The sequence below is a fragment of the Lutzomyia longipalpis genome, chromosome 1 (assembly GCF_024334085.1).
Source record: "Lutzomyia longipalpis isolate SR_M1_2022 chromosome 1, ASM2433408v1".
Lineage (NCBI taxonomy): Eukaryota > Metazoa > Arthropoda > Insecta > Diptera > Psychodidae > Lutzomyia > Lutzomyia longipalpis.
The window spans coordinates 22,688,902-22,716,873 of record NC_074707.1 but is presented as its reverse complement, the minus strand read 5'-3'; the positions used below and the strand labels follow the sequence as shown (position 1 = coordinate 22,716,873).

At 39.9% G+C, this 27,972-nt stretch overlaps 1 protein-coding gene across 1 annotated transcript; it reads right to left on the bottom strand.

Annotated features, from left to right (window-relative positions):
- Positions 1-35: 35 nt before the first annotated feature.
- Positions 36-26,568, bottom strand: LOC129797162 (dynein axonemal heavy chain 5). The gene is made up of 16 exons (XM_055839503.1): positions 26,323-26,568; positions 25,408-25,479; positions 24,530-24,595; positions 24,276-24,432; positions 24,009-24,150; positions 23,616-23,874; positions 23,075-23,275; positions 21,582-22,943; positions 21,103-21,222; positions 20,863-21,019; positions 16,136-20,797; positions 5,442-10,496; positions 3,966-5,098; positions 3,687-3,839; positions 906-1,038; positions 36-495 (listed from the first exon to the last, which is right to left on the bottom strand). Exons 1-16 carry the CDS (start codon positions 26,398-26,400, stop codon positions 242-244), a joined length of 14,004 nt encoding a protein of 4,667 aa, XP_055695478.1. The 5' UTR covers positions 26,401-26,568; the 3' UTR covers positions 36-241.
- Between the last annotated feature and the right edge of the window lie 1,404 nt (positions 26,569-27,972).

Genomic DNA, 27,972 nt, shown 5'->3' with positions numbered 1-27,972 from the left:
GCACGAATTTCCCCATCACTGTGAATCTTGCATTGTTTCTGTAAGCAGGTGTAAAAGCAAAACTTTATTCAGCAGCGAAAATTGTTTATAAAGAATTTTGTGCGTGGGTTTTGCTATATACAATGCAAACCCATATATATCTCTAGAAGTGAATCATTTTAAATTATTGCGAAACTTTTGCTCATTTAAAACCCACAAAGCATTGAAGGTGTACTTGCCGACAAATTTCTAAATTCATTGCTCATTTAATATCACAAAGAAGGGCGACACCACGTAGAATCCAATGTCTTGAATTGAAGTCCGTCTCAAAGTCGATTGAGCCTACGTACTTTTGGTCTGTACGCTGTGGCTTCCGGTAGATGGGACATTCATAGAGTCGTGGATCCTTGCCAGCCGTTGTGTTAATGGCATAAATATAAGTCACTGGCATCTGTTCGTATAGAACTTTTGGTTTTGACTCTATCAACTTCCCACTGCGGCGATCCAGAGATGCTCCTGCGTGGTTTGGGGAGAAAAGCAGAAAAGAATATATTATTAAGCCTACCCAATGTGGCAGGAAGCATCTCCTCCTGCTTTTGTCATAGAGGAACGAAAAAAAAAATGATAAAGCAGAAGGGATATGGAGAGATTTTTTTTTATATTATCGCAGATGATGAAAGGGATTTTTGTCTTATTCCATATTAAATGCAGAATAACGCCTTGAGTCAAGTAGAAATGCCTCCACAATGCTGGAAAAATCTTTTGAAAACCCCACCACAATGTCTTTATTTTAATTTCAAATCCTCATTTCTGCTTCCGCCTCCACACATTTAATTTTTTTTTAGCTCTCTCTTTCCTTATTTATAACTTGATGATGGGGATTTGGAGTTAAAGCCAGAAATTAGCATGATAGCATAATCCTTTACCTTCGAGAAACAATCCATGCACATAAACACCTTCTGACGGCGCTTCGGAGATGTCTTCTTTGTTGAAGCGTGTTATTTGATTCTGGAGTACAACAGAATCCAGGGCCCATCCTTTATGTGCTCGCGTTACCTCCTGATTGAAATTGGAGAGAGGGAGAGAGAGAAGGGAAAAATTTCAGAGCATTAAAAGTGGGTATGAGTCGTGTGTATATGGAAGATGATTTCGTGGGAGTATTGTATTTACATATGCCAACATAGTGGAAGAAAATGAAGAAGGAGCAAACAATAACAGCAATCAGAAAAATCATTTTTCCCCAACTTTGTTTATACAAATTCTGGTTTCAGGGTAGAAACGACTCAATAAGATTTGTTACATCATCCATGAAGGAGTATACATAGTTTGTGGTCCGTGAGGGCAGGGTTTGTATGCGCATTTATCGACAACCACACATGAGATGAAGCACAAATTAGCACTTGGACTATCAAATTCCATCGTAAATGAATGGCTTGAGGTAATAGTTCGTAAGTATCCACAGCATTTATATTTGATTAATTTTAATTATAGCCTTTAAACCATTTAATCTACATATACCTACCTACCCTACCTACAATTGCTTAGAGTTTCAATTTAATAATCACACACGATGCATGAATGCGTTTAATAAGTTAATTAATTAATATTGTGATCATTAAAAGCTCTTAACAAGAACTATCTATTAATATTAGGTATTTATTCGTTTTTTGATGTAATTACTTTCTTGTGGGTTGACTACAAACTTTATTTGGTTTTCTTTCAATTGTTCATTTGAGATATTCAAGGAACGTACCCTTTTCGGCCTTTCAGATAGAATTTCAAATCTCTAAAAGCAAATTAGTATACAATTAATACGTATTCTGCCCACATTCTATTAAAGCAAGTAAAAGGGCAGTTCACTAATGAAAAATGTTGAGTTATTCAGATTTTTATTGTTAAAAAATGTCGAAAAATATCCAAAAAAACCAACAAGGAGATTTCATATTTTCCAATGGAATCAGTTGAGAAAAGCTGGCATAATTTTGCTCAAAAATGCAAACAATGACGTCACACCATAGAGTTTTTACTGAAAATGTTATGAAAATTATCAACATAGTATTAGCAAAAATATACTATATATGTTATGCATTCATTGAAAGAGGCGAAAATCATTAATTGTGACGTCATTGTTTGAAATTTTAAATGGATAACTTGCTAGCTTTTTCTTGTAGGAAAAATGAGATGTATACAAGATTACGCGTTTCCTGTCCTGATTGTTTCCTTAAACAAGGAATTTTCCCATAAAAATCGGGTTAACTAACCAATGTATTACTGACAAATACGTAGTTAGATGCCCCTTAGCATTTAAGTAGGATGGAAATTTTACATTTACAAAGACGATCCCTTTTATAAAATCTTGGACATTAACCTGCTGGCCGCCAAGACCTTGGAGCTTCCTTAGAGCGCCAAGGTGGGGTCGTTGAACGACCCCAAGAAGGAAGTCGATTTTCTCATAAACTATAAAACCGGGAACTGTCGGGTCCACTACCTTTAGACTCCTTATATAGTCCTCTTGCCCCTTGCATCACAAATTCGCCACCCGGAAACACGCAGAAGAAGATATTAGGGAAAAACATTTTTCACTCATTTTTCACACTTTCTTCGTGAGAAATTTGCCACGAAGTTGACCGCAACTGCTATTTTTTTCACTACTTCCCCACATTCCCCTCACTTCCCGCACCGTGATAAATGGCAATATTTCTCGAATATTCTTTATTGTTTTGCACATTTATATGCTTCTAATTATGTTTTATGTTGTTTATGTTACTTATTCGCGATAATTCTGACACTGAGAAGGTAAAGTGAGAAAGTAAACACAACCCTTCAACCCCCTTCAACCATATGATTTATGATGTGACTAACTTCATTCTAAGAAATTTTCCGCAGCATGGCCGTTACATCAATTTTTGAATTCCCTTCTTCTACATTTTCCTTAATAACTTTTCTTGTGGTGGACGGATTGAGCTGAAATTTTTACACGACCTCCTCAGATAACCAAGGAACTTATTTCCAAAAGATGGGAATGGTATTTTTTATATTTATTGAGTTATAGCACGAAATATAGCGCTGGGGTCATTCAACGACCCCGCTTGGCGGCCTACAGGATCAAATCATTTTGTGGATAGGCATTCAGAGAACTTTTCATTTCAACAGCTTCAATTCATTTCATTGAATGGGACTTTTATGAATGGGCACTCTTGCAAATTGTTTAGGACGGAATATAACTTTTGACGAAAGGAATGGGTATCCATGAGCAAAAAAAGACATTAAATATAAACCATCAATTTAGGGTAATTTAAATAATAAAAAAAGATAATTTTTATACTTCCATGAGAAATAAATTAAATCATTTTTAAAGTGAATTAAATGTTAGGGTTATCCCACCCACCTTCTGCAAAATACACTTCTACAATTTAATCCAGCAAAAAAGATATATCACGTGTTGGAATGAAAATATTTCGGAAGGTATCCTAATGTTAATGTAAAAGAAACTCAATGAAAAACAAACACGTTGGTATTTAGGAGTAGGCAGTAGAATAATCATTCCGCTACGTACATATACCTACCTATTTCCCGGAGGGAAAATTTGGATTTTGGAACATTATGTGATGATGATGTCTTGTGCGTGAAAATGCGAGTGGAATGTGTAGGTATTCTCATAGCAAAGAGGCAGATGTAGCGTGAAGTGGAATGAAAAACAAATTCACCTGTCGCATAGCCGTGAGAAATCCCTGCGGATTGAAAAATCCCGTCATCCAGAAGACTTTGGGTCTATCACTATTGCACCAATGCCTAAATTGGGTGTTTCTTTCCAGTAATTCCGTGTACCAAAAACCAAGTGTTGTTGATTCCCACGAAACCTTGAGAAGCGACGGAAAAATATTAGATGTGTTATATGGTATATGTATGTACTGTACATAATATAGGTATGTATGTACATTGAAAATGTAATGAAGAAAATTAAATCCCATCTCATGCTGCCTCACCTTCATCCATTTATCAGGAATACGTGCGTCATACATGGCATCCAGCGATTCCCTAAGGTACTGACTCATGACAATAGTGCCATCGATGGCCAATTTCAGGTCGCTGAGACTAGACCGTACGGTTTTAATTACTCGCTGCATTCGATCGATTTCCTGCCGGAGGAAGATGTTCATGGGCAGAAGCACACCCATTCGCAAGAGAGCCTCCTTCACCTCAAAAGAATTGTACGCGGGCGGTAGCTTGCGTAGCATATCATCCGCTAATTGATACACAATGTTTTCTCGTGTTTCCCCACCTTGGCTACCACCCTCCTTGGGCTGAACCGACAATATAGTATCCAATATACCCTTGGCCGTGTTAATCTGATACGTGATATCGGCATTTGGGTGCAAACCGAACACTTCGGGGGTGTCAGATGTTGGTAGGGAATTAATATAATCCACGTAACCTTGCAAATTGCGTGTCATTGGGACTCTGTAGCCCTTGTAAAATTCAAAGCCGCTACTCAGAAGAGATTCGCTAAACCATACTTGTGTAAATGTGGTCAGGAGACGTTTATCAAAGTCATCCGTAACCCTGCCACCGTATTGAACCTCACCCAGCATATAGCACAGTGTTTGCCAAGACACACCCTTCTTAGGATCCATTTCATCCAAATGATTCTGAATGAATTGTACGGAGGCGGCAAAATCTGCCTGATTAAATTCATACGGCACATTCCAACCGAGTGGGCCGAATTTCCTACGCTCCTGGACTACAGTGTGTAAGAAGGCAATTGTGTACAGAAGCGGTGGCCATTGCGGTGCTGATGTATAATCTAAGAAATCCTGTGTGAAAGTTTGATAGCTCCTCTTCATACTAGCCCTTATCCCCTGTGGGGGTTCATTTGTAAATTTAATTGCCATCTGCAAAAGACCAATTGGGAATTGTTCGTGAACCTCCGTTGTAACCCACAGCCTAAATGTTTCCTCCACGTGTTCCGTCTCCACGAGAATATCGATTATTTCGGCACAGAATGTTATAGAGAGGTGAGCATTCTGAAGTAGCACCCACCCCCCAGAACCCATGCAGTCTGTAATCAGTTTGCGTGCATGAAACTCTTGTCCTTGACCCATCGAGACGGCTTTAAGAGCTGTAAAATGAACATGATTTTATATTTATAAGCAAGCAACAATTCGTCTATTAGCTGTGATTTATATTTCATTCATAAAATGAATATGAAAATAGCTAATATCGATTGAGAAACCTGAGGCGTGTTTATTTGTTTGATAAAACAAACAACGCGATGGTTATTGAAGTCAAACATTTTAAGTGAACAATAAGCAAGAAAGGAATTGTTATGCAAAGAAATACTTTTTGATATAAATTTTTAAATTTTCCAACATTTCAAATTAGATTGTAAATTGAAATTACATTGGTAGTACTTTATTAAACTTAAGAATTTAAATATGTAGGTATGTATATAAGAAACTTACGGATACTCTTTATCTTTGCCAATGTTGAAATTTGAGTTGATGGATCCGAGCCAATTGACAGGATGCAAATAAGTGGTGTGCGGGGCTCGGATTCCTCCCAAGTGGCTTCCAGGTCAAGAATTTGCATTTCCCCATACTCAGGACCCAAGGATTCCTCAATGTACTTTCTAGCTTGCGAAATTGTACGATCCGGGCTCCAACTCCGCACCAATAGTAATTTCCGAAACACATCCAAATTATTGTGGTACCCACATGGGATTTCCTCCATTTCTGGTTTCTCAGCTTCATACCAAACACGCCACTCCTTTTCATTCGTTTCTATCTTTTTGAGGAGATCTGAGAAGGTATTTAGTCGGCTAATTTCCACAAGATTCAGCCATACCATGTCCAAAATCCACCTAAATGGTTTTGGTTGCACAGCATTAAGATCCAATGATGCACCACCCTTTACGAAGGACATAAATTCCTCGTGACTTATATTCCCCTTGTGGTAGTCAATTTTAATAGCCAACATTAGGGTGAATAGTTGCTTGTGCCTCTCATACAGCGACCTACTCGTGAATGCCCACACCTCATATGTGAGATATTTGAGAATAATATTAATTCTCTCCTCCGTTATGCTACTCTTGACGGATTTAGTAATTGAGTTGTCGAAAATTACAAGAAATTGCTTTAGCGAATTCTGGTACATTATGTTTACATTACTCATCTCCACAATGAGAAAATACAAAATAGATCCACGACTAGCTACTGCACGGAATTCCTCACGTGCCACCATAATTTTCTTCTCAGTTACCTCGGAGATTTTGAGTTTTTGATTAACTTCCTCTGCAGTGGTCTTCGTTTCCTGCAGCACCTGGATGAGAGCCTCATCGTCCACGAGAGAACCCTCAGATGACGTCAGACGCGAGAGGAGATTTGCCTCCAATTCTTTCATACTTCGTTGATTTTTCATAACGCTCTCGAATAAATTTACTCGTTCTGCCTCCAAGTCGGATTTCTCCATTAGAATCACACGACCCAGAAGTTGATCCTCCAATCCCCTCATAGTTACGGTAAAGTCAATAATGGATGTCTTTGCGCTAATTTCAGGGCTAAATGCGGGATTTGGTAATTTAGTTGTGATATATAGCATAAATCCAGGCATGACGTCACACTCCTTGTCGCCCACAAGCACTTTCTCTATTGTTCCCGACTTGATGAAATTCTTCTCTAATACATTGTCAATCACAGGATCCAATTCCACTCCTACATCCTCAATAAGTAGTGGTCGTCCGAGAGACAAGCTATCCTCAAGGTGGGTTCTAAAGTACTTGTGATTGAGCGATGTTATCTGAAGTTCATTGCAATCTTCCTTGGTCTTTATCCACAACTTGCCTTGATTTTGTGGGTCACAGAGAAGGGGGTAGCTACTGGATTTCGTAACAATCAATGCATTCTGCACAGAAAGTTCATCATTGGGCAACCCCTGAAGTGTCCATTCAGAAACTGTTGATGATTCCACCAACATATTAATTATATTGAGATTGTGAGTATAGGGGATGTTGCGTGTTTTCAAAATACTCATCCACGTCTTCAATAGATTAGCCCTAAATTCTTGATTATACGGACCACAGTAAGATAAAAATCCCGTAGCCAGAAGAACATCCCCCACGAGCTTTCCAAGTTGGATTTTGAATTCCTTACTTTGCTGTGTCCATCGATGTTTCTCGCCACCCAAACCATTAATTAAAGCTGTTGCTGCGGTCATCTTTCTGAGACAAACATTGGCTGCATCTGTGAGTCTTTGTTTTTCAGCAACAGCAGAATCATACTGCTCTTTGACTTCCTGTAGGGCAGCTTCTCTTTCGGCAAGTTGATTCTCCGCAGCTGCCAAGTCATCCATGGCAATTTTAAGTCGAGCCTCTTGTAAGGTAAGATTTGCTTTTAAAGGTAAAACTTCCTTATTGACTCCATGGAAAAATGCCATAGCTTTCGTCCAGGAAAGTAATCCGGCAACATCACCACAGACCCTTCTTGCTGTATCCATGTTGTAGTCCTCCATTCTAAAATAGGGCTGCAAAAAATCAATCATCTCGTCGTTTATGGTATCTTTTGGATAATTCTGTAGCTGAAGCAAAAACGTAGTGCTAGCCATCATTTTTAACGACTCTTGCCATGATGGCTTAGGACAAGGAGCAGCTGTATCTGCAATCATTGGATGAACTTTTCTTTGAAATAGAATAAGCACACAATCCATAATTCGCATGATAAGATGAGGAGGGCGACCTAGTTTGCGAACTGTCGCAATATGAGCTGGTTTAATGGTGTTCAGGGCAGCCTCTGCTTCCTCCAAAGCTGGCTTAGCAGCTTCTAATTTCTCTTCAGCTAGCCCCTTTTCTTCTGCAATATTTGCTACGAGAGCTTCAGCTTTCTCCTTAACTGTCTGCACTTGATTCTTTACAATTTCTGCTTGCATTGCTCTCTCCGTGACTTCAAGGAGTACTCTTTCTGCCTTCTGGGATGCCTCTGCTAATTCTTTTTCCATCACAGCTAAATCCTTTTTTAGAATCTCCACGGAAGCACTGGCTTCAGCTAATTTCTCGAGACCCGTATCCATTTTCTCCACCCCATCACCAAGTTCCTTCTGCTTTTGCTGGTAAATATTTTTGTACCCAGCAATAAAGTTGAGGTATGATTTTGGCGTAACATGTGTAGCACGTCGGAATCGCTGAAAGTAATCCACGGATGTTTCAGAGACGACATCCTGGATGGTTCCTAGGGCATTCACAAGTTCCACCTTTACTTCTTTCGTGCACTCAATTTCAAAGTCTGAGAGGAAGTGCTTGGCCACAGACACAAGAGCATCTTTTGGCCATGGTTGAAACCAATCAATTGTGCATCCTGAAACTAGAGCTGGAAATCGCAAAACACGATGCCGGAAGGTTTCGCCAACAGGTGAAAAACAGAAAACTACGTGGAGATTGTGGCATGTCCGTTGTAGAAAATATTCCATGACGGTCTCGGAAGTTGCAGTTTTCTTTTGATTCTCCCTCTTCATGATGGGAGTGAGTTCGGAGACAATTTCCGATTGTTCATCGCGATTGAAGAGATTCGAAATAACACCCGATGAGAGGATGTTATTGAGATACTCCAAGAATCCTTCTTCTTTGATGTCTAAATCGGAAAATAGGAATGTTGTGCCTTTGCCCTGAACACCACATGAGCGATAGAGAAGTTTGAGATCTTCGAGGAAATTGGCCACATTATAGGAACGCGTCATGTTTATTTGGAATATCTTGTATCCCGCGATAAATGATGCCAATTTCGTGAGTGATTGCTTCCCAGATCCACCAACACCAACAAGCATAACATTTCCCCGTGGATGACGAATAATGCGGGAAATTTTGACCAAATGTAGCATGGCGTCGGGGAAGAAGACTAAATCCATGCCTGTGCCACGCACCATTTCATTGAATTGAGAAAGGAACATGATAAGACGCTCTCTAAGAATATCATACTGCGTGACGGGCTCATAGACTTTTGGCAATTCCATGTCGGTATCCTCACCCTCTTCACCCGTTGGCTCTGGTGCGTCACGCATAAAATCAACAAACACGGGATTCGGCTTGGCCATCTCCACAAACTCTTCTCCAAGTTCTGTGGTTACAAGAGCGAGTATTTCTGTGTTGAACCACTCCTTGTCGCAGGCCACGGTGAATCGATCGGAAAAGACTCTCGTACACTCGTGCTTCCACAGGGATACCATGACACTCTCGGACGTGATTACAGTGGAGAGGGTGCCAATCATCCCCTGCCAAATGCGTGAGAGGTCCCTGAGGCTGAACACATAGTGGAATTTTGCGGGTGTCGGGAGCAATTTATTGCGGGTATGTTGCCATAAAAGGCGTGTGAGTGGTATGAGGCGTTTCACCAAATTCCTCACCTCAGGTTGGAAGCCCCTCTTGGTATTGTAGTGACCCTCACCCACAACGCGGAATATCTTGTCGATGGACGCGTCATCGGGGATGTTGCAATTAAACACCGCAAATTGCCTCTTGAGACGAGAAGGTATATCATTTCGGCCACCACCTGGTAAGCCCATTGCCGCTACAAATTGAACATCGACAATATTGGTAAAGTCCCCGGGTTTCTCGAGGCTGTAGAATCCTTTCATATCCATTGTTTGCCGCACAATCTCATTAGTAATTTGATCACCCCACTCGTTAATCTGAGGCAGATTTATGTCATCAATAAAGACAATAAGTTTTCGCCCACCGGGTGGGCCAAAGGTATTGCCAAGACGCTTCTCCACGTAACTCTCGATGGTCTTTTGGAATTGAAATGGGCTCGTGGCAGAGGAGAAATTGAATGAGCGCCCCATAAAAGATTCAGGGTTGGTTTTCTTCATAAAATTCTTCATCATAACCGTCTTGGCGGTTCCTTGTTCACCAATTAGCAAGACAGCTTTTTCCTGATTAGCTATTGTGCTAATTAAGTAATCAATACGTACGTTATCAACAATGGGCACAAGGATACTCAAATAGTCGGGTGTAGAGTATTCTGGATAAACATAATTTGTCACCAATGTACTCCAATTTTGCCATGCACCCGTGGAAGTAACGAAAAAGTCAAATATCGTAGCACTTGGATTGCGTTCCTCAATGGGGAAGTCCATTGTGGGAAATCGTTGTTTCACAAATTCATCCATTTTCTTTTGGTCACCTGTATTGAGAAATGCTCCCATACCCCATGCCATGGCGAAGATGTAGAGACGATGGAGGTGTTCAGGGGTACACACTTCATCCTTAACCTCTTGCTTTTGCTCCTCTGGATTTTCCTCCTCTAAGCTCTCAGTTGTGGAGAGAGCAACATTATTTTCCTCTTCTTTGAGCACAGGTACCAAACCTTCCAAAATACTTAGCATTTGACTCACAATGTTGCATTGAAGCACGTCCATCATTAAATTGAGATTTTGCGTTCCCCATGCGTAGAGAGCAGCAAAGGAGAGCTCAAATAATTCCTGAAATACGGCTTTCTCACGTGGACTCCTGGTCAAAAGCCATGCCATTAGGACTGAAAGACACGAAATGTACGAAACAATGGAATTAGGTCAGTACTATACATTTTTTGTGAGAGTGGCGGAAAGTAAAAGAAGGAAAATTCTGGGAAAATTTAAATGAAAGACAAACAGATAATAAAATCTGTGATGTGGTCCTTTTATGCTCATTTCACCTATTTCATAATTATTCTTCTGTTTTTGTCAGTGCTTAGCTCACCACGTCATTATATAATTATGTATAAACCATGTATGTAATACATTTTATTGTATTGTAGGTATTGTAGTTTTGTTACCCAGAGGTGTTACAAATCCCCAACACCTCCCCTCTCAGCCTAGTGCTGTTTATGCGTAAGAGGACTCTCTCTTCTCCCGTAGAGCACCGGTAGGTGTACCTTTCCTCTGATGGAGTTTGACCATCTTGGTTGGTATAAAACGTCGTACGATTCTCCGTGGAATCAATTGAGTAGTTCGTGATTGGGGTCGGTGCGAGGGAGATGAGGCGGGGCGAGAGTCCTCATTTTTCTAAGCCCCAAGTCGCGATTCTTCATTCAGAAGTGGGATCACAAGTGCCGGGGTGATCCACAGAAGGGGTAGTGCGTCGAAAACCCCGTGAAAATCGAGTGAAAATTGTAAAATTCGCGTGTGAAAATTCGAACAAAGAAAAAGTGACGTTTTCCAACATGGCGGCCGCGGGGCGTCTTGAAAAAACGCATATTTCGCGAGAAAACAGTGAAATTGGGGGCTGCCAACGGTTGTGAACTTTAGTAAATGTGTGGGGGCAGCCACCCAAGTTGCGGAAGTGTCAGAATTAGTGGAATTTTCCATGAAAATTGGATATTGCGTCTTCTTTTAGAAAAGAAGGACGCCGCGTATAAAAAAAAAAAGACAAAGAATGCGTGAAAAGCCCGGGAATGGGGCCGCAAGTGCAGTGAGAGTGCGTGCTGAGCTTGTGCAGCCGCGAAAAGTGTGAAATTCCGGAAAATGTCGCGAAAATTGAGCATGATATCATCCTCCGGAAAGGAATGACGCCGTGAGGGAAAAGACAAAGGAAAAGTACCGTGAGTGTGTGAAAAAGCCCTGAAAATGGACTGGGAGGGCAGTGAAAGTGGTTGCAGAACATGTGAGGGGCCCCAAAAGGAGGGAGGAGCCCCAGCTGACGCCAAAAGGAGCGTTCCGGATCGTCAAAGGCGGCGGTATCATCATCATCATTGTGGATGTCATCATGAGGCCAACGGACACCGTGGATGCCGTCAAGGGAGCAGCAAATGTCAAAAATGGGGCAACGGCAGCAGAGACAACGCAGGCCCTCATTTTCAACGAGCACCAGATTGCAGTGCAGGATTAGGGGAAAGGAGACATCAGTGGACAAGGATTTCTCGGAAATCCCAACGTTGATAAGTTTTTCATAAAATTTTTGAATTTTTTGTGTGAATGGGCGCCCATGTGTGAATGAGAAATTGAAAATTGATGTATTTTCAAGCCGCATCCCAAATAAAGAGACCCACTAACATTATGTACCCCATTGCGGCGAGGGGAAAGAGAAGATGGTCATTTGTTTCAAGTTTTAATTGCAGAAAGAAGCCGTGAACAAGAAGCAGCCGTATCCCAGCAGAGTGACGTCAACACTGTGTGGAAGAATGGAGCTCCAGCAGGTCATCAGGAAGGCTGTCAACTGAAGGCGCGAGATGAAGCTGCGAAGGATGCTCAAGATGAAAACCATGGAAGTAAGGTGATGCTGTGAAGCACAATATTGGCTGATCTGGTGAGTCCGTTCCAATTTGTTGTCTTATGGGGAAATATTTAAGCAGTTAAATGTGCACCATCCAGAGCAGTGGAAATTATCTTGAGGTTTTGGGGCGAAATAATTGTTGAAGTTGTTCCATGAGATCTTTGCCCCAAATATAATGAAAACAACAAAATTTATTTGAAGCGCCCTTTATGATTTGCATAAGGTTTACTGGAAATGTTTTTAGGTGAAAATATTTGGAGATTATGGGGTAAAACAGTTGGTAATGTTACCCCATGAATCCATTTGGCCCAAAATATATTAAAACCATCCTTTTCCTTTATGTGAAATGTTTCCAAATAAAATCAGAGGACAAATGGGCCATCATTCCTTGATATGCTCTAATGAGAAATGAGCAAAATAATAAGTAGAGTGATTGCATGCATCAAAGGTGGTTGATGCAGTCATTCTAAAGTATTTGGCTGTCGGTATTGAAATTGAATCAGAGGAATGTCTTGTGGAAGTTTTGGTTAAAATTCTCATTCATTATTATGGTTGGTTCTCTCCTTTGAATGGGTTGGTTGTGTCTTCTCAAACATTACCAATGGTGTTTGGATCTTTAAGGGAAGTGCTCAGTGAGGCAATTATTTTGATAGTTCGGTATCTGGAGGATACGGGGCATCATTGTGGTGTGCAAGGAGAATTTCAGGGAAGTTCATTGGAGTTGGGATGATCGAGAAGCAATATTCAGTAGCAGCGGAGGCAATGATTTCCAGCAGCAGTAGTTACATTGATGGCCAGGCCAGCCATAGAGTTGATGTGAAGTTCGGTAGTCATAGCCATGGAAATACAGATCCAGAGAACACAACAAGTTGCAAAACAAATTCTGGTGGTGAAGACAGTCAATAATTGTCCAGATGAACAACGAGGAGAGTTCAGATAGCTCAATGGTAAGGATAAAGGGAACAAATGCACAAGAACGCATAGGAAAATGCTTCTGAGTATAAGGTGTGCGATGTAGAACAGCAATGGTTGTGATGTACAGCAGTTGTAACAGAGGGAAAGCTTAGCCATAGCAAAATACAGAGAAAACATGTTGCAGCATCAGGCACAAATAAATCCACTTCAAGGAAAACACTGTATGGATTCAAAAGGACAGCAGCCAAAATATGAATTTAATTCTCTAAAGAACACCCTCCAACATTGTAGGTAAATGTGAGACGAAGGAGGCAGCGAAATGCGGAAAGTAATGAATACTCAGATGAAGAAAATCTGCAGCTGAAATGATCATTGAAGAGAAGGATTCATAACTTCAGTGATTGAGTTGTTCACAATTGCGTTGAGTGTTAAGGTTCACTGTCGTGGTTTGATAGAGGGGTTTGAAGCAAAGAGATTGTTGTTTCAGGTGTTCCAGATTTTGAATTTGTAGAATAAAGCAGGATGAAATAAAGAAAAGTAGTGGAGAAATCTTTTACAGGTGTAGCAGCAGTGTTGAACATCGTGGGAAGAAATGAAGTTCACCGTAAATGCATAATTCCTGAAATGTTGCAGATAGCGGATTAAATGGAAAACAAAGATGTTGCAGTCATTTGGTGGTGTTGTAGCAGTTGAACATGGACAGCAGTGAAATCATCAGCATCCAAGGACAACGAGGGAAACATTGTAGGGGCATAAACTGGATCACAGAGTTAATGGGATGGTAGATGATGAAAATCACCTGCTATCTTGATTAACGAGGACCACAGAGGTATAAGAAGAAAATACAGTGGAGTAACTTCCATCTGTGTGACTATTCTTTCACCTCAAAGTGGACATTATCCAGTCAACCACAGGAGGAACTTCATCAGCAGCTGAGAAAAGGACTCAAATCATTGGGAAACACCACCAACGAGCACCCAAGTGTTAGGATTGCTGATACAACCACGGGCAGCATCAAATAAGGACACAGCTGGAGGAATTGAGATAAACTGGCAACAATGGAAGATGTATGGAAATGAATCAAACGGAAATGGTTGTTGGATTCCGCAATGTGATGGAAATCAGGAGCATTGATGTGGGTGTGAGCAATAATCACGAGCCACCCATGGATGCAGACATTAGACAATCAGAGAGCAGTGTTAAAGAAGAGAAAACTAAAGATTCACATGGATGTGAAACTAGATACGGAATAAAACAATGGAAGGAAAAGCCGAAAGCCTTTGCAACACACAGACTCAAGGAACAGAAGCTCCAATGGCAATGGACTATAGTGAAGGAAGTGCAGAGACAGTTGGGCAGAGAATGTTACATGATGCAGTAGCATACGGTGGATGAGGGACCAAAGAATAGTTTGCAGACTGAAGGAGCATCACATCACACACAGAAGAACATTCCGAAGGAAACACAGTATGGCAGTCGTGCAGCAGGAATGAACAATTGGAGTAATTAACACGACGGGCAGGATAGATCACCGTGGGTTGATATTGTTGTATAAAGCAGCAATTCTCAAGACACCCAGAAAGGGGTGTATATGAAGGGTTCACCTGAAGGTGTCCAGATGTGTAGACAGGTAGCAGAAAAGGATGTTCACTGAATGGTATAGAGTGTAAAGCACTTGATTACGAAGTGTTAGTAGGAATGAGTTGTTAGGAAGGGGTGATTGGATAAAGAGGCATTTTGGGCGGTGAACGAACTCCAATTGCAGGAATATGAAATGTTGTTGAGTTTCGTTACAGAATATACAATCATCCAGCAGGCAGTATAGTGCAGAGTTAGAGAATTGTGTGCGTTGTGGCTTTGACACCCGCACACATAACTCTCGTGATCTCTGGACATACTGTAGGGCTCGGGAAGCCCACTGATAAAAGAGGCGAGTTATGCAGTCATCTAGAACATCAAGGGGCGGAATAATTGCTACTATATGCCGGTGGGACCACCTGGCAGCTGCGTTTAACGATGCCCTGGTCCAAACTTCCTCCCACATCCTGTTAGTATATGGAGTGATATTCCCAACCCCCATCGGTCCCGAAAGGGCAAAGTGATCGAGAAAGACCAAAGGGGCCAGCAGCTGCAGAATGATGATCGAGCCTTCAGAGAAGTCCTGGTTAGGCAGGTTATAGCAGGGTTGCGGAAGCTAGCTCAACGAATCTACCAGAACTTCAAAAGCAAAATGAGCAGATTCAGCAGATCGAGGAAAAGAAAGGCAAAGGGCCTTGGGATACCATGGTAATGGGCTTCCATGGTTGGTAAGCGTGCACGCAATTCTCCGAAGTCCCTGTCAGTTAGGCGGAAAATATTGAAAATATGCGGAAACGGCCATTTAGAGTTAGTGCGGTATTAATTTGCGGAATAATATAGGCGCGTAAACGGTCAATTGCAGTATTTAAAATTTGGAATTTTATATTAAAGGGGTTAAAACGGAATTAAATCATGCGGTCGGTCAAAGAAATGCAGTACGGCATTGAGTAAAAGATCAATTGCGGATAAATATTTGAATTGCGGTTATTTAATGAAAATTAGGTAAATTGCTAGGAAAAGAGAGTAGGAGATTATTTGCGGAAATTACAGCTAGGCTGACGTCCTCCTTCTAATGATATTTCTTCTAAACCTTCGCCGAGGACGTCGAAACACAGGAAAGGCCGAGTGTAGTTTTGTTACCCAGAGGTGTTACAAATCCCCAACACCTCCCCTCTCAGCCTAGTGCTGTTTATGCGTAAGAGGACTCTCTCTTCTCCCGTAGAGCACCGGTAGGTGTACCTTTCCTCTGATGGAGTTTGACCATCTTGGTTGGTATAAAACGTCGTACGATTCTCCGTGGAATCAATTGAGTAGTTCGTGATTGGGGTCGGTGCGAGGGAGATGAGGCGGGGCGAGAGTCCTCATTTTTCTAAGCCCCAAGTCGCGATTCTTCAGTATAAAGTGCAAATTTTAAATTTAATTTAAACTTACTTGGATTCCAATCCAATCCTGATGAACTCATGTAGACCATCCCATTGCGAGACACCGTAGCCGGGGAAGCATTATCAATGTTATGTGGTTCAAAGATAATTTTGCATGTAGGTGACATGGCTAATCTATCACCATTAGCCAAAGTTAGAGTTTTGTTGTCGTCCAACACAGAGTTTAAATTTTCAATCCAAATACTGTCCACGGGACCATCGAGCACCAACCAGACGTGGTCACTTTTCTTCATCTTGAGAGTTTTCCTCCAGAGAGCTGAGAAAATGCCATCTGTCCAGTCATTTGTGGCAACATCGAGGCGACCAAACATTTGTGCAGCTGTTATTGCTTTTGGATTCATTCGCATTTCACGATGGCATTCGCCAGTGTGTGAAAGAGCTTTCATGAGGATTTGTATACATGATGTCTTGCCTGCACCAGCTGGTCCCAGAGTCATTATACCATGTCGCACCTTCTGTGTCTCATACAGCTGTATTAGTTTCAGCACCCACGGTGGGTGGAATATCAATCCTGCCTCTTCTACTTGAATCTGAATAGCTGCTTCAAGATCTGGGTAAGTTGTCTTCTCGAGCATTTGATTGGGGAATAAATCAGCAACGAGAGAAATAAATAGCGGCTCATCCTCATCAATTAATTTTGATAAATTCATATCCCGCAGCACCCGCATAACAATGGTGCTTTCACTATCTTTACTATTTTGCCTCTTGGATGCTCCCAAAGTTCTCAGAACCGACAAAATGTTCCTCAAACCAAAGTCATAGTGTACTTGCTTCGTAAGCTGCTCCTCGCATAGCTTATACAGTGTGTAGAATTTTCTAGCTAGCGTGATATTTTCGAGGAAGCCACAGGAAGCAAGTTTAACTCTGATAATAATTTGACGGTCAGGAACCATCATTGCAACTGTGCGGAATTGAATTTTCAAATTCTCAGGCAATTCCTTTCTTCCTGCATATCCTGGATTCATTGTAATGAATATACCAAACTCTGGATTCATATCGATGAGATCTCCATCGGTGAAAACGAAATTCTTACGTTTCTCCTTTCGTGCTGTAAGAACAACTGCAACTTGCTGAGCTGCTACTGAGAGCACGGGCAATTCAATACGGTTGAATTCGTCAAAGCATCCCCATGTTCCCGACTGAGCTAGGCCTTTGTAAATTCTTCCCAAACCACGATAATCCATCTGGTCGGAACAATTGAAAACCACCACATATTTAGCCAGAGTCTTTCCCATGTCCTTCACAGTCTCTGTCTTGCCTGTACCTGCTGGACCACAGGGACTGCCACCCATACTCAGCATCAATGCCTGAGCAAGAGTAATGTAGCAGCGATCAGTTAAAGGTGTAATTACCAATCTCTCGGTACAGCCCAAATATTCATTTTGGTAGTTAAAGGTAACATCTGTAATTGATATCCAAGTCTTATCCATGTCTTCCTTGAAGTAGAATCGGGACTGCTTCAGCCACTCAAAATCATTTGCTGATCTCACATTGATTCTGCAGAGTATATCAAAAATATCTCTCTGATGCACGTGTATTGTGATTAATGTTTCAAATTTAATTCTTTCAATTCTTGTCAAGTCTCTTGTAGTCTGATCAATTAGAGTGTTGAGGAGTTCAAGGAATTTATTGTTCGTCTCGGCCATTACTTTCTTCTCATGCCTCGCCTGCATGAGAGCTAGTTCGGCATCTCGAGTCCAGACCATTTGGATACCCAAAATACCCACTTGAGCTGGCATTTTCTCCAAGAAAGATAGGAATTGGAAGTTTGGATCGTTGATGTTTGTGTGAGCCTGTCGAATTATTGAATGTAGTGATTGCTGTGACGAAACAAGGAGAGATGTGAGCCAAGTTTCCACGGAACCTTCAGCTCGAATGGCTCTATCTAATTGAATAGTCTCGCCCTCAGATGAAACAATGGCCATCATTTTGTTATACTCAATGTCGTGGAACTTCACAAAACGTGTGTTGTCAAAAATTGAAAGCAAGTGATTTTGAATAGTATGCGAATCAGATGCTTGTCCCAGGATCTCCAAAAGAGCAGGATCAGATACGAAGAAGAAACGTGGAAACATCATTCTCTTGCGTTCAAGGTAGCCGCTCAAAGACTTCTGGCAAAGTTCCAGTTGCTCTTGCAAGTGTGGCAGCAATTGCTTCAGCAGATCATCTCCAACACAACATGCTACAACTCCTGGAGTTTCGTGAGCTCTCTGCATAATTTTCTGCCATGATTTGTCAATTTTGGAAAATCTTTTCGCCTCTTTTGGTAGCTGTTTTGCAATGTCACCTCCAACGAAGACAGCTTCCAGATAGACCCACATATTTTGCACAAGTAGCCATCTCTCTAAGATATCATTTGAATTTGATAGATCAAAAACCCATTGTTGGATCTGCTTACGGAATGGAGCATTGTATCTGTTTGACATGAGCGATCCAAGCACCATAAGACTATCTTCGAGCTGGCCAATTGTTTCAGCAGTCGTATCACCTCGCAGCAGCAATTCTCCGCGATTATTGAATGTCATAAATTGCAGTTCATGCACAGACCATTCATTTGTTACTTGCTTGAGTTTTGCTTCAATATCCTTTTCTTTCATGGCTGAGATGCAAATATCTTCAATATCTTCTTTATATTTCAGTAGAGGTGCTTCCAAGATGTTCTTGAGAGAGAAACCCTCACTGTCAAATTCAAAGGTATACTTTGTGACTTCCATGATCCTCTGCCAGTGCCGTGGTTTCATAGCTTTGTTAGCCATTAGCTCCAACAAGGGACACATGTCGTTAAAGTCGTCAATGGTTCGTTTAAGTGCATGGAAGGCTGGCCATTCTTTGAGGCCTTTTGGTAATTTCCTACAACGATTCTGGAACTCCATCAGTTCGTTGTTTATCTCTTCAATGTCAACCTCACCCCATGGAATATCATAGTAACTACTCACGCGATCAATGACATCGTTATAGAGTTTATATAATTTCTGCAGTAGATTGAGTTCTTTTCGGATCTGACCCAATTCGGGATAGTCTGTTTGAGGAAGGCCAAACAATTCCTCACCGCTCTGATAAGTCTGCAGACGACGCCACATCCCATCGAAGCGGTTCTGGAAGAGGATTAGTTTGTCACTAGCCTCTCGTGGTGTCAGACCAGGTTGCATTGGACCAGCATTCCTATATTCATTGACATACTCAATCTTATCCTGACGGAATTTATCTAGGTTATTCCTCAAATCGGACTCAAAGCTTGGTTGCATATCTAGAAGTTTGACTTGCGCTTGCAGAGCCAATCCTTGCAGATTCTGCCACGTGTATCGCAAGTTATCTACTTGATCGTAATGTTCTCTGTCCACTTGCACTTCGTACTTCGTTAGAACATTAAATGCTTCTTCTATAGGATCAATCCTCAATTCCATGTCTACTTCCTGCTCACGAATCTTCGCCAATGTATCCATAATCATTCGCACATCATCTAAATCGCGAATTTGTCGATCAAGTTTCCTTTCCATCTCATGCATTACTGCGTACACATAATCCATCTCACGCTTGTATTTCTTCTTCATAGCTTGGCCAATTTTGTGTGTACACGATTTTATTTCAATTGCCAGACCATATTTAAGTTTTTCAGTGGATATTGCAATACTCTGACCAAAGTATTCCATATCGGGCTCAATCAATAAATTTGCATCCAAGTCTGCCAGACAACGGAGTGAGGATTCAAATTCATGCAGCCCATATTCCATAAGTTGTCGTGCTGTACGATCATTTTTCCAGAGAAAATGATAGGGTTTCCACCTCTTGATGAAACCTTGGATATCTTGCTTAACATTTCTGGTGCAAGTTGACAAGAGTGATAGAGTCTTCACTACCTCTTTGTTGTCCATAATGTAGCTGTAGAAGCTTTTAGTCATGTGGGGCATTTGAGGTTTCTCTTCTGAGACTAGACGATAGACTTTACGTCGTCGGGTCTTACTATCTTCCCTTATGTTGCGACTCATTCGTTTATCTGTGATAGAATAGCCGCCTGATGAGTCCTTTCCACTTGACCACTGAGCCACACCTTTGGCTACCCCAGCAATATTTTTTCCCGCTTGTACAAGAGTTTCCTGTAGCTCATCGAGGGTAGGTCTTATGGAAACATTGGGAATCATAAGAGTAGCATTCATGAGAAATACAGGCTTCCTCGAGGTTTCTCCATCAAGTTCCGAAACAAAACGTCGACGAAGCATATCCAGGGATGATCTTGTTACCCTTATGAGAACATCAATAACTTTCCGACTATAGTAGCGACGCATTTCTGCCACAGCATTGTGCACCATGTCCTGCATCCCCTTGGAGAGTCCACCGTTTTGGGACGACAGGAGAGACAGAGGGTTTTCAAAACATGACCAAAGGATACTCCAATCTTGCTGTTGGTTTTGAGAACTATCCGCTTCGTCATCTTTATTACTGGACGGTGTACTTTTACTTTCCTCGTCGGCCATTAGATCATTTTCTGCTCCACACATTTCCTTAAATTGCTGCGAGGCTTTTTGCACTAATTCGAGTACTTCCTCAACTGCCTCAGATACCATTTGACTTTTCCTATTGAGCTCAATTGCCGCTTGCCGACAGGCTTCCTCATTTTTCTCCAAGAACTCCTCGATTGTCCACATTTCATCGTCTAAAAGAAGGAAAATACTCATTTGTGGACTTTACGACTTTTTTATGGCACCTCTCCACTCTCACCTGTGGGCAGAGTCTGCAGTGTAACGTCCTGCATTGACATGAGAACATGAAGTATACGGTTGGCATAAATATCATGAACCCGAGCCACGAGGATATCAAACGTTGTTATTGCTTCTTTGCAGTTCTCATAAAATTCCACCCACTTCGGGTCTGTCCACTGTAAAGTTATTATATGAAGGTAAGCATCAAATAATAATTTTAGTATTATTATTATTTGAAAATGTGCCAAAAATATCTCACGTTAATTGACTGTAATCCAGGACGAAGCATGGATGTTAGACGAACGAGTTGAGGGAGAAAGAGTGGTCTCACTTCCAATTTTACTTTTTTAACAGCCGACAAAAACATCTTTATAAGGCTCTGAAAAGGTTCGAGCGAGAGTGCTTATTATGATTGGCAAAAATAACAATAATAAAATTAATTATACAATAATAATGATGAAAAATTCGAGAAGGTATTAAAATTCGCCAATCCTACAATAATTCAATTTACATACAATCAAAAATAGCTCATATCGAATAAAAAAATAATTAATCTTGGATTAAATTTAAATAGCATTTTCTGTGTAAAAAAAACATTTTTTCTGCTCTTCAGCACAATTATCTTCTAATTTTTTGTGAAAAATTGTATAGGATCCAACACAAATTTTTAAAAATATTATTTTTAATCAATCTCTATCTTCAATTCAAGAATAAAAAAAGTATATAAATGTAACTTACATTCAGTGAATCCTGTATGGTGCTAAAGTGATTTTGCTTTGCAAGAAGCGTAGCGGCTACTATTGGCAATTCAATATTCATCTTTGCCAGGCATTTCGCCTCTCTAATAAGAAGTGGAATAGTTGAGTGTAGATTAACAAATAGTCTATCGTGCTGAAGAGCAAGAATAGGCTGTACAAGACAGGCATCAGCTACAGTAACATCCTGATTAAGCCATATGGACACAATTTCTTGCTCATATTCTGCCAGGATTATCTTAACTGAGTTGTATCTATTCTCGAGATCCTTCGTGGCGGGTAAATTCTGCAGGATGGGATGTGTTGACACACTCGACACAAGCTCTGCCAGGTGACACTCGAGAGAGCGACACCACTTTATTCGACCCGCGATGGGTGGTACATTTCGGGGCAATGGGGGATCATCGCGTTGCTTACGAAACAACTTGAGAATTCTCTCCACCTCCTTTTCGCAATACTTGAGAATTCTCTGATATTTTTCTTCCATCTGTGTCAATGGAATTTTCTCACTGACTTTCTCAAATCGAATCAAGAAGCGAATACCTTGCGGAGTCTCCCACACTGTATCAAAGTTGTACTCAATCATCGATGCAATAGACTCCTTCAGGGTGTTGGTTCTTGATAGGAAACTCTGAAAGTCAACATTGAATTCTGCATTGCGATGATCCAGGTAATCGTATTTCTTGAACACCACTTCCTTCTTTGACTCCCCGAAGTTATTCATTGCCTCATCTAGTGCTTCACCCAGCAGCAAACCCTCGAGCCGTCGCTCAAATAGATGATTGTAGTCATCAATGAGATTGAACATGGAAATTATTTTCTGCAATCTCTCACAGAACGTATCGAATTTGCCAAATACAAAATTCTCCGAGAAGCCAAATGGTGTTTGATTTGGAAGGAAAGGCTGTGCACGAACGGTGTAATATGTTTCGCGGTAGATATGATTCAATTTAATGCAATTTGTCAATTTGGTTCGAATTAAATTACGATCCTGTGACCAAATTGTCTCCTTTCCACGGCACGTAATGTAGGATTTGCATGTCTCAATCATTTGATTTGTAATTTTAACCATGAGTGCCGAGGTACGTTCAGATGTGTTGTAGAATTGGGATACACTGTAGATGAGTCTCACTGTCTGTAGGAGACTCAGAATGGATTCTTTCATATTAACCGGATCATCGAGGTACAGGGCATGGCAGCATTGCTCCATCGATTGAATAAATTTAGAATTATCCCTCGCCTCATTGTAACAAAATGTTATTTTTCGATCGGTCTCCTTCCACATTTTCATCACTTTTGATCCTGACAGCGAAAGCGTGGTGAGGGTGTACTGAACTTCCTTTTCCTGCATGACGTAAGAAGGGCAAAATAAAACATATTTTCCATTATATTTATTCAACTTATTGGTTGAATAAAACATGACTGCCAGACTTGCAGAGGGACATCCAGGTGGTATAAAAAAAGAAGCATCTTTACCTGTAAATGTGATAAAAGCTGAGAAAATTGTGCTCCTCGACATTTCCAATACTCTAGCTCATCTTGAGGGCCACTTGAGTCATTTTCACGCCTGAGCTGTTCACTTTCCATCAGAATATTGACATTAATTCCTTTCATCCATGCCTTGACACGCTCTTCAGAATTCCGGCAAAATTCCTGATTTGTCGCCAATTCCTTCACCTATGTATGTATGTATTTATAAACATATACCAAATGAAAGTCGTCTTGGATGAGATCTCATAAAAATGGAGACATCTAATATTTATAGAACATATCTTCTTCTCTAGAATACGAAATATTTACCTCAGAGGCTTTTCAGTAAACTTTTCTTTTCCTTTCCAAAATTTAGAGAGAAAAAATCGTATCAAATTGCTTCTAAAAGCACCCTCATTAATTTTTTCCTCAAAATATTAATAAAAAGAGAAGGGGGATTGAATATTTTTTTTAGATAACTCTATTGATATTTTAATGAGATGCCCCCTAATATCCTTATAAGATGAACAGAAGTGGATTTTCTTACCTCTGTTACGGTTGTTTGCATTGAAAAATTATGGATATTATCTTCAAAGACGTTGACGTAGTTGCAAACCTTCTCGCATACACGGAGAGCACTGCAGAATGATCTCAACCCAGGGAGCAATTGTCCCTTAATGAGTAGTTGATTTATTTCCTCATCATCTTCCGTGGGAAATCCCAGTGCTTGCATGAAAATATATTCTACAATTCTCTCAACTGAGGCAACTAAACCCACCCGACGAGAATCAATTACGCCACAATATCTGAAATTTAATATTTATGGGACATCCATTAGGACAATCACATTGAATGAGTTTCCAGAAGTGTTGTGCTTTATATCAACCAAGAATAAGAAAAAAAAATATAATATTACAAGTAATCCCAACAAATAACTCACAAATCCTTATGAAAACCCTCCTCGGGTAGCTGTTTTGTATTATTTATGCGAAACATATAGATGCATACACCAGTAAAGGCACAATTCCATCCGTCTGTTAGGAATAGTTTGAATCTCATTGTGGGTCCACTAGATGTTGTTCCTTTTTGGAGAAAGTATTTATCATCATGCGGTGGAATTCGTATCAGATGGGCAGAAGTATTTTTATAATATAACTTGGAGATTTGGGGAAAAGTTTTTGGGGAGAAGTAAGGAGAGCAAATTTACCTTGAGGAGTTTTCGAGATGTTTGACATTCCTGCCCTCGATGGTCCAGCCTTTGGGGCATCGGAGCTTGGTTGTGGTTCTGGTTCGTCCATCTCCTGATAAAACCACATTAATTTGTTCCTCATGTTGGGCAGAAACAGCTGGTTAATCTCATCCAACTAATAAATAAATTGATTGTGGAATGAAGAGAATCAATCAATTAATTCATTTTAATTTTCTTTTTTTTTTGTAAATTTTTTTTTTGCATTTTCTCACCATGTCGCCCTCGAAAATATGATCCATTATTTGATGTCGAGGCAACCCAGTTCCATCCATCAGCAGCTATATGGTGGTGGTAACATTGGGGATGGATAAAGTTCAACGCTAATGAGGGTGGATTTAACTAAATTCCCATGAATTTATCTGTGTGAGATGAGAAAGGGATTCTCTTTTCCCACAGAAAGGATTTATTTCATTACCACTGTTGGAATTGGACTTTACTTTGAATTGGACAATAGTATAGGTGCTACATTATATCTTTAGTTTGAAAAGTAAATATATATGCGCCCATGCTGGCTATGATGGCTAAAGATAAAGCTTTCATGTAGGTATTCATGGCAATAAAGTGAATAACAAATCTGTGATGAAACAAATATAAAGGATGTGTGGGAGTAAAAAAGGGTTAATGTAAATCAATAGGCATAACGAGCTAAACAAAGGTAATGTGAACACAAACAATGGGAAAATATAAGCAAGAGATTTGGTTGCACAATATTGGAAAAAATTGAACCTATTGAAACTAAGAGGGTATAAAGGTAGGTAAATTGATATGCCCCAAAATTGACCTTTCAACGTGTATTGATAAATTGATTACTTTGCAAATTGATTGCGACAAAATAAATGTTTATATTTTGTCGAAAAGTTGGACTGTGTTTTATGCTCTGATTGAAACTCATTCATCTGCGTATTCTTTTAATATACCTAATATAAGTAATATAAATTTACTTATCAACATAAAGGTTGTCTCTTCTTTTGCGCAGTAAATTGGCAAAATCGTGCTCAAAGAAATGATTTCATTTATGCTCACAGGATAAATGTGAGTACAAACATTGCGGGAGTGACATATAAGGGATGAAAATTCATTTTTCATATACCTGGAACGTAAACTCCAATCGGGGATCCATCTCCCCACGGCGTGCCTTTCGTTCGCATTCTTCTCTTCTCCTCTGTGCATCATCCATTGCGAATTTAGGATTATTTTCACAAAAAAAGCCAATTGTTTTTCAGTTCACGCGCGTCGTAATGTTAACAACATTTATGCGATTACACGCGGGGGAAAAAGAGCAAAAATCAAAATATTTATTCATTCATTCACAAAAAAAATTCAATTATACTGCAAATATGGAAAAATGATGGCAAAATTCCCTTTTTTTGTGCAAAAATTGTCAGTTCTTTTCATACATATATTTCATATATATGTGGAGAAATTGTGAAAAGTGTGTCAAAAAAATGCCATTTCTTCTCAAATTGTGTATCTTTTCTTTATCTTTTAATCAAAATTATGTGTTGTCTGTAATCAGGCTCCGTTTGTTGCTGGAAAAGAAAGGGGGTGTCAAAAAATATTTCTCAGTTTATTTTTGATGTGATTTTTGAGGGTGTTGTTTCATTTGGAAAATTAGGCATGTGATGTGTTTGTCTGAAAATGAAAAGTATAAATATTTTTACAATAATTGAGTGTTTATTAATATTTTTTTTACTGCTTTCTGGGTGATATGAAATAATTGATGTAATAATAACTAACAACATATATATGAGAATAAAAATGTATCATATCTTTGTAATAATATTAATGCTATTGGGTTTTATTTTTAGCTCATGCGATTTTATTGATATTGATTTGCCAAAGTCATTGATCAAACAAACTCTTTCGTAACATACAATTTTTCCATCTTACGTAACCCATTCCCTAATACCAATTAATTTATCGTTAAAATAAATGCGAGAGAGATAGAATTTCGGAAATTAAATGCTATAAATCAAAGAAAATTATTTTGCTTATTTTGTGCAACCTGAAGCAAATCGCCTTGAGGGATATCCTCCTCCTCTCCAGAATCCGAATCATGAGCCCGTAAATCGTGCACAAACATTTTTCGAGTAATTTCTTTGCAATAATTTGCACAAAAGGTTCAAATAGTTAATTGATTAGCAATACTAATTAAGCTATCTTTGTTATAATTGTATATTTTAATTTTCTTTTTATTCTTTAAGAGCTTTCACAAAATGATTCCTTCTTCTGCAAACTTTTCACTTGGACTAGTGAAAAATCGAATATATCTTGTTGACTTCGATCAAACATATCTCCATTGGCAACTAAAAGATTCCAAAAATATCCTTAATCTCTAAAAAAATTGCACTTGTTGCTCAAACATTGTGCAACAGTTGCTGATTTTGTAGCGTGATGGTTAAAATCAATAGCAGTCGAATAAAGCCAACAAGTTGGCGTACTCAACAAGTTGCAAAATGTAGTTTCCATAGTTTCTTCTTGCAAAGTTTTGGGGTAAGCAACAAATGCCAGGGCAATGGGCCATCCAAAATAATGTTTTCGTGATTAGGCCTCATTCACTTCCATCCCCCATTGTTGTGAACAAACTTCCTTTAGTCGTGAGGCCATATGGCACACAAATCATTGAGGAAAACATTTTCATTCACCATGTCGGTGACACGTGGGGTCATGAGCTTTTTGAAGGTACTTTTTGTACCATCCACCCACACTATATGTTGTACATATATTTTGCGATAAATATTTGATATAGTTTTTATCACATGTTTCTTCCTAATCGATTTCCAAGCATATCATACCTTTTACATCAATGTTCACGTAAAAGGATTGGAAAAGAAAGAAAAGGAGACAAATTGCTATGAATATTTAATTAACTGTAACTTCTTTAGTATGAAGCTGCATTACTTTGTGTTCTATTAATAAATTAAGAATGTTTAAGATAGAAATAAAGGATAATTTAAGCTAATTAAATAATTTTAAGAATTAGAATTTAATAATCAGATCACACTAATAATACCCTCTTCACTCCTCGTCGCACCCTTTCTAATCATTTCTAAAGATTTAAAGCAAAAAAAAAGATCTTAACAAAACTCCAGTTTTTTCGGTTTTTAATTTTTAATTTTCCCAAGTTTTTGGGCTTTTATGAAGAATTTTTCGCAGTTTACTTTTTTTGCTGCCGCGCCAAATTTGAGAAACTGCACCGAAACCATTTGGCGCACGGAATTTTCCGGCTTTTCCGGCTACAAAGGGGGTTTGTGGGGGCGGCAGACGTGTAGTAGTTTTTTTGAGAGGTTTATCTATCTTTTCTATATAATAAATAACGGATTTCGTGTCTGTTCAGCCTGTTCAGCTATGCATTTCTACACCGGTGGTCCGATCGCGATGTTTGGTACAGAGTTTATTGGCACCAGGCGGTTTTCACCAGCGGTATTAATTTTCCCCCCAGAGCCCCCCTTTGTAGCGCCCCCATATAAATTTCACACTTTTTTTACTACTTTTTGAAATTGGCGCCCTAAATGTAGTTCCAAAAGCCACCACACAGCTACTTTTTGGCACTGTTGGTTGAGGAGAAAATGAGACGGTGTTCGTACTGATACTGTCTCCCTCCCACAATTAGTTTTTCGCAGTTTTCTCGCGTTTTCCGCCGAATTTCCCAGCG